The sequence below is a fragment of the Centruroides sculpturatus genome, unplaced genomic scaffold, assembly GCF_000671375.1.
Source record: "Centruroides sculpturatus isolate CEXI.00-Female unplaced genomic scaffold, Cexi_2.0 scaffold1515, whole genome shotgun sequence".
In the NCBI taxonomy this organism is placed as follows: domain Eukaryota; kingdom Metazoa; phylum Arthropoda; class Arachnida; order Scorpiones; family Buthidae; genus Centruroides; species Centruroides sculpturatus.
In genome coordinates, this window is record NW_019385688.1 from 42,311 (window position 1) to 50,608 (window position 8,298).

The following is an 8,298-nucleotide window of genomic DNA, read 5'->3' on the forward strand; positions in this document are numbered from 1 at the left end:
GCCCTAGGAAGATTTTGAGGTGGTGCGAGATCTCATTGTGGTGTCATCCCGTAGAGACTAAATTGTACATAGAGATTAAATGCATTTTTCACATTATCATGCATTATCAACATTCTACGCGGTACTTACAGAGATTTGTAATGGAGGGTTAACTCTAAACATACAGTGAGTTGTTGACCTTTTAATCGCGATTAAAAGATTAATCGCGGGCCGTATGTTGGCCATGCCTGCCCTAACTCGATCTGCTCGTAAAAAATTATTCAATTCAGGATCCCCAAAGTGGCAGAATATATTTTATTGTAAGACAATTTCTATATAGTGAATGGTCGAAGTTGTTACGGCATCAGACTACCGTCTCGGAGATACGGGATACGGAAAAAACTACCGAAATTTTTCGAGGGGTTCTCCTGAATTGAGGAACGGGACTGATATGATGAAAAAAAAAAAGCCCAGGAAGCGGAAAGATCAAAAGTAAATGAATAAACCGCACAATCAATAAAAAAAAAACATTTTTTATACTGAAAGGAAATCATGTAAATCGTTCCTTTTCGGCAAAAAATACATTAATTTCTAAATTTATCTAGCAAATAATTATAATAAATTTTAAATTCTATTTTAATTTAATTTAAAAATAAATTATATTCGTTTATGACACTAGAGGGAGAGAAGGCGACGAATGGTTGTCACGTGGTTTGTTTATTTGATCTATTCTCCCAGTCGTGATCAATCGAAATGGATGAAATTGATTATATGTCCGATAACTTATTGAGTAATTGCAGGTAACTTACTATTTTCGAAACTGAACTTTACGTTTGATAAAACTATACATTCTTACCATTATTTACAATTTGTACACGAGGCATCAAGTATTCTTTAAATAAAAAGATTGTTAGCGCTTGATTCATAGACTTCAAAGCACCTTAACCAACTTTTTCCACTTAAAAAATTACAATACAGTTCGGTAAAATTGGAGTACTGAACGAGGCGTTTTATTTAGATTCTTATAGGTATAGTCTGTAGCTCTTATAATGTCTCAACCATCTCATTCAGAGCTGCATTCGTACAGTACATACTTTATGGCTCTTTACAAAACCATTCTTTTAGAATGAATGGTTTTGTAAAGAACCAAATTATCTATATCAGAGTCTAACTCTGATACAGATAATTATAAATAAAATACACTTTAAAAAAAAGTAAAATCACAACTTTTCTTCTTACGTGCAGAATTACCATCTATCAAGCAAAAGCAAACAAAATTTGATGCTTTTTCTTAAATTACATTATTCTGCAGATAATTCAGTATTAACTAAGTAAAACTTTAAAATTTTAACAATAAACTTTTAATCCCTTTTTTAAAAAATATTTAATACAAATATACTTTATTACAATGCTTCGAATATTATTACAATGAAAGGGTTATCATATGTGAAACGATTAATGCCTTATATATCTCCTAAAGTGCATTTTGGCCCAGCCCAGCCTAAAGTGCATAGTCATCATCGGTTGAACATCTTTTAAATATAAGGCAGAAGTTTTATTCTAAAAATTTATTTCAAGACTCACACATACAAAATGTAAAATTATAAAAATATTAACCATCAAAATGTTTGGAAACCATACACTTAGCTGTTGACAGCTTTACAATTGTACTGTGAACATCTTGACAGTATATTATTTATCATAGTGGGTTATCTAAAAGGGGTGTTGTTTTTCAGATGTTGCTGTCAAAGAGCATTATGACTTTAATACTTCTCATACTTCACTGAGCCCCAACTATCTCTTCCAAATGATTGTATACATTTGGTCAGTATACGGTACAGAGTCTGTATATGTATATTTGGGAAATAGTTGGGGCTCAGTGAAGTATGAGAAGTAATAAAGCTCTTTGACAGCAATATCTGTGAAACAACACTCCTTTTAGATAACCCACTATGTTGCATAATATATTGTCAAGATGTTCATAGTGCAATTGTAAAGCTGTCCACAGCTAAGTGTATGGTTTCCAAACATTTTGATGTTAATATTTTTATAATTTTATCATTTTGTATGTGCGAGTCTTGTAATAAATTCATTAAGATAAAATCTTTGCCTTATATTTAAAAGATGTTCACCTAACCAATGAGTGCCATTAACAACACGAGCCAAAATGCATTTTAGGAGATACATAAGGCATTAATCATTTCAGTATGTGATAACCCTTTTATTGTAATAACCTATACTATGCATGTGTAATAAAGTATATACGTATTAAATATTTAAGATTTTACTTGAAATTCATTTTATTATTTCCGTATATGAATTGAGAGTGAAACTTCATTAATCCAAATGATCTGTATTAGTTAGTTTGGATTATTAAGAATACATTGTGTCATTTAGATGAGACATTTAGATAAAGTAGAACTCAATTAAAAAATATTTTGAAATATTGATTACATCAAGAAAAATTAACTTTATTATTTTTATTTTTGTAGTGATGTTCGACCAGGTTTGATACATTCACAGTCTGTCAAACGGAAACATAAAATAGAACGGAAACAATTAGAAGCTAATAAGAAGAGTTTTACCAAACCATTGAAGAAATTAGAAGAAGAAAGAAGATTGGAAGGGTTAAATTCTGCATTAACTTCTAATAATAAAGGATTTGAATTGCTACAAAAAATGGGTTATAAACCAGGCATGGTAATTGGAAAAGAAGGTGGTTAATATATTAAAATTTTTTTTATCATTACTAACAATTTACTAAAATTTATCTTTGAGTAAATCAGTTATTACAATTAGAATCTCTTGCAGCATCATAAAAATTCCATATAATCTGCTAGTTTTAGTAAACTTTTGGAGTATACTCTACCAAGCACAATTATATTTTTTATATTTTATGCTAAAAATTTATTGCATTTAGTATATTAAATTTCCACAATTTCCTTTATTTATTNCGGTTAATCCTCAAAGGATTTCCTTACCGTGTATACCAGCCTTAACTCATCATCCTCTAATTACCTCTAAGTTATTATGTGCTTGTAAATATGTTGAATATGTTGTCTAAATAGCTGGAATTTCCTCTTTTTTTCTATTTGCCTATATTTGAAATCCAAGAATTAAAAAAACCTACTGACTTAATCCCCTTCTCTAACTTGTTTCTAACATTTTTTGACTCAACTTTAATTTCTCCCTATCTCATGAAATTAATAAACACAATATAAATTGTGAACAACATATATCATAGCTTCTTTCTCATTGCACACTATAATAATTCCCCTAATGTTAATAAATAAATAAATAAATAAATAAAACAACCTATGGGCCTAACCTTGATAAACTCCAAAGCCACCCTAAATCCTAAATCTCCTTTTTTTGTAACACTTTAAATCTATCCTATATCAACACATGGTTTAACATTTCTATACATTTTCATAACCTTTTCTTCCTGATTCAGAATTCTCGGGAATCCCGAAGACATCGCATATTAATAATGTATCAACATATACAGGCATGTCGCACCCATCCCTCACCACATGGCCGTATCAATAATGGGCGCCCACAGGGAAGAAAGAGTTAAAAAAAAGCGTAAAATCGTGAAAGTGACAGTTAATAGAAATATAAATATTAACGACATTTACGAATAAATAATATTCAAAACCGAATTAAAATAGTATTTATAAGAAGTCCTTTAAAAAACACAACAGCAATATCTGAATTAAAAACGAGATAATTTCATATATTAAAAGAACTCTGCATGTTTACAGCTGAATCTCCCTACACTCAAGCCAAACTTACGCCGCGAAGCGATTGCAGCGCACGCAGTGGGCAGAAATATTTATTACACCTAGGGTTTCTCAAACGGGATTCTGGGATCCCGGTTGTTTTTTTAACCCGGGAAATATCCCGGGAAATTTTTCTTATCCCGGGAAATCCCGCAAATTTCTTAAAAATTCACTTTTTTTCTTATTTTGTGTTAAGGTTGAGGAATTTTGCAAATAGAAAGCATAATTAACTCATTCACTGTCAGAATACATTTGTATTTATTAATTTTAAACCTACCTATTAGTTTTTTTTAATTTTTGCTCGTTNTGGAAGGGTTAAATTCTGCATTAACTTCTAATAATAAAGGATTTGAATTGCTACAAAAAATGGGTTATAAACCAGGCATGGTAATTGGAAAAGAAGGTGGTTAATATATTAAAATTTTTTTTATCATTACTAACAATTTACTAAAATTTATCTTTGAGTAAATCAGTTATTACAATTAGAATCTCTTGCAGCATCATAAAAATTCCATATAATCTGCTAGTTTTAGTAAACTTTTGGAGTATACTCTACCAAGCACAATTATATTTTTTATATTTTATGCTAAAAATTTATTGCATTTAGTATATTAAATTTCCACAATTTCCTTTATTTATTGAATTGTTGGCATTTGCAAAAATTGCTGTTTTAAAGTAGTTTTAAAATTTATAAAGTCAATCAAATATGAAACAAGTAAAATGGCAAAACCGTATTTAGGACAAGACTATGTCTTGGAGACTCACTACTAAGCAGAATCACTTTGATGCTCAAAGTGGGTCTCATTCTCATTCTCCAATCTTCTTTGGTATTGCTGCTTTTGGGCATCATTGTTTGAACTTCACCGGCTATGACCATGAGGTCGTCCATGATTACAGTGACCATATTTTTTGGGGGAAAATAAAGGACATATCGAAGAAAATCAAAAAATACCTTATAAAATTCATAAGTTTATAACATTTATTACGAAAATAGTAGCATACAACAATGCATACATTAAAATTTTAAACAATCTGAATTATTACACATACACACATTGTAAAAATTTAAATAACATTAATTTTGATACTTTTCAGTAGAATTAATTTTTTTNTTCCTCTTTTTTTCTATTTGCCTATATTTGAAATCCAAGAACTAAAAAACCTACTGACTTAATCCCCTTCTCTAACTTGTTTCTAACATTTTTTGGCTCAACTTTAATTTCTCTCTATCTCATTAAATTAATAAAAACAATATAAATTGTGAACAACATATATAATAGCTCCTTTCTCATTGCACACTATAATAATGCCCCTAATGTTAATAAATAAAACAGCATATGGGCCTAACCTTGATAAACTCCAAAGCCACCCTAAATCCTAAATCTCCTTTATTTGTAACACTTTAAATCTATCCTATATCAACACATGGTTTAACATTTCTATAAATTTCCATAACCTTTTCTTCCTGATTCAGAATTCTCGGGAATCCCGAAGGCATCGCATATTAATAATGTATCAACATATACAGGCATGTCGCACCCATCCCTCACCACGTGGCCGTATCAATAATTGGCTTGCAAAAGAGGTCCTCTAAGAGCCCACAGGGAAGAAAGAGTTTGAAAAAAAGCGTAAAATCGTGAAAGTGACAGTTAATAGAAATATAAATATTAACGACATTTACGAATAAATAATATTCAAAACCGAATTAAAATAGTATTTATAAGAAGTCCTTTAAAAAACACAACAGCAATATCTGAATTAAAAACGAGATAATTTCATATATTAAAAGAACTCTGCATGTTTACTGCAGAATCTCCCTACACTAAAGCCAAACTTACGCCGCGAAGCGATTGCAGCGCACGCATTGGGCAGAAATATTTATTACACCATTATTGTAGCATTATAGCTATTGTCAGCTCAAGGACCAGTATATCTATGGACTCTGGTCTTATTATTCGATAAGCACTTGCTTGTTCCAACTAAGCGGAAGCCACTTTGAGCACTTATTTAAAAATAAAGTAACCAGCTACACTAAACATTGATAAATAATTTTTTCTATAACAGTTATTCCTGATTTCGCTCTTCATACCGGAAGTGACGAAAAAAACATTTCTACACGAATATCTCTGGAATGCCACGATTCGATCGAATTCGATCGAAAAATGGTTAGCACTTTTTTGGGTCAGTTTTGACAAGGAATCACGAGATATGATTATTATGGGTCGATTCTGATCACCCTGTATATTAATAAATGTAATTAATAAAATTTTGAAAAATTATCAAATAAATTACGTAACTGAAAATAATTTTATGATATACATGAAATTAGTGGCTTAGTCATAAACATGGACATCCTTCAAAAGGCGATGAAAAAAACAAATTGTTCCTGATCCCGAGGAAGTAGGAGCAGCTTTACAATGTCTTTGTATTTAAGTCCTTTACTCTAATATAATAATTCAATTTCCTGTAGTCCCTGCAGTAAATATTTCTCCCAGTCACCACAAACATTTGGTCGTAATTATCGAAAGAAATAATATAAATCTCAGAAATATTACATTTTTACACTACATAATTAAAACGATATTCCTGTCCAGTTCAATTCAAAACATTTTCCAGGTTCTCCGGAAGAGCTGCATCATCCGGAAGTAACGTTTGGTTTAGTTTTTATTAGTACAGTATACGGCGATCTGCCCGAGATAAAACTGCCTCCTGGGATATTTTTTATGAAAAACTGGCCCCTATTTAGATTATTACTATTGTGAAGAATAACTGGTACCTTCACATGGCCAGCGCGATGGCCAGATGCGAACCCACCACCAGTGTTCAGTGGCCTTTAATGAGCTCCATATGTTTCGCTATTTACCCTGTTAAATTTCAATGTTTTTTACTGATGTTCGCAACACAATTATAATATTTATCATACTTTCGGTATTTCATTAATGCAATATTCTCAGGAACGAAAGTGTGATAAGTACGAAAACTGTGTTACGAACATTATGAATGAATGTTTAAATATCTTCGTAGATCTGTTGAGAGTAAATGCCGAAACACGTTATGAAATTAAATAAAGAATTTTAACGAAGTTGTGTCTTTTGGAAAACGATGAAATTATAGGAAACCAGGCGACTGGCTATTCTTTTTAATTCGTTAATTAAATCAGAAAAATATTTAGTACAACAATTTGCAAGACAATAATAGAATCTAACAATTGTTGAAACATTGTTCTGGTACTTCAGTTAATTTCGGTTAATTTCAAATCCAGTAAAATATGTCTTCGAAGTTTGCCTTTAAGATATCTAACGCTATTGGCAAGAAATCGGAACAACGATTTAACTCCAAAGATTCTTTAAAAGAAGTTAAAGCAAAGAATTCTTTCTGGGCAAAAGATCTTGAAACTATTCACAGAAAGTCTGCCTCTACCGCCGAATTATCCATTTTGTCCGCAATTGATTCTACCTTACATGCTCGGGAACAAAAGCGAACAAAGTCTTCCCTCTTACACATGGCGATCAGTCAGGGCAAGAAAGATATCGTCAGTAATCTTCTCAGTGAAGATCTGGACGTTAACGATCAAGATGCTGAAGGCAGAACTCCTCTCATGAAAGCTGTGGAATATAAACAGTATGATCTTCTTAACTATTTAATCGAACAAGGAGCAGAAGTAGATCACATCGATAAGAATGGAAACACAGCATTGCACATTGCTCTCGACACAGGTTCGTACGATATGGCACACATTATCTTACGTCAATCGCCTAATGTTAACGTTGGTAGGAATGATGGGTTAACACCGTTGCATTTGGCTGCAAACCTTAAACAGGACAAAACTATTAAGAAGATATTACGACAAGGTGCAATTGTCGATATCAGAGACGAACAAATGAGAACCCCACTCATGTTAGCCTGTAAGAAAGGTCACTTGCCTAGTGTTCTTCCCCTGCTCCAACGTGGAGCTAATCCAGCTCTCAAGGATAAACACGGATGGTCAGCCAAAGATTTTGCTTCTATCATGGGTCACAATAAAGTAATAGAAATGCTCAACTTATATGAATATCCAGAACAAGTTGGGGAAGAAATTCATTTAGAAAAGAACGAAATTCAATTGAAAGAGAAGCAGATGGAAAATTCAAACGAAGCAGGAGACGTAAAGGCTGCATTGCCGAAAGAAGTTGAATTATCTCCACATTTATTGAGCAAACTCGAAAATATTGTGAACAGATATACTTTACAAAATTAATACAGAATATTTAATCATTTTCATTTAATTGTTGGTTAATATCGAACTTTCAAAATTTGAAATTAATTTGGTATATAAGTTAAATTTTGAAAATTATTATTATTTAAATAAAACTTTTCGTAAAACTTGCAAGAATTAGTTTCTTCAATTAAGTGAATTTAAATAAATCGGCAACGAGTTGCTCAACTTTCCGGGTGACATTTAAAGTTTTAGCGGCGCCATCTGTTATCATATTTTATTTTTAAAACATTTTTATATTTGTAATCATTATAAAACGGCGAAAAGCTTAATTTTATGGGT

General features: G+C 31.5%; 2 protein-coding genes across 2 annotated transcripts; both read left to right on the forward strand.

Moving 5' to 3' along the window:
- The first annotated feature begins 669 nt into the window (after positions 1–669).
- Positions 670–4,272, forward strand: LOC111641210 (G patch domain-containing protein 11-like). The gene is made up of 3 exons (XM_023387344.1): positions 670–779; positions 2,472–2,606; positions 4,076–4,272. Exons 1-3 carry the CDS (start codon positions 733–735, stop codon positions 4,170–4,172), a joined length of 279 nt encoding a protein of 92 aa, XP_023243112.1. The 5' UTR covers positions 670–732; the 3' UTR covers positions 4,173–4,272.
- A 2,653-nt stretch (positions 4,273–6,925) lies between these two features.
- LOC111641215 (ankyrin repeat domain-containing protein 7-like) lies at positions 6,926–8,076 on the forward strand. The gene has a single exon (XM_023387349.1). The coding sequence runs from the start codon at positions 7,030–7,032 to the stop codon at positions 7,996–7,998; it is 969 nt and encodes a 322-aa protein (XP_023243117.1). The 5' UTR covers positions 6,926–7,029; the 3' UTR covers positions 7,999–8,076.
- The last annotated feature ends 222 nt before the right edge of the window (positions 8,077–8,298 follow it).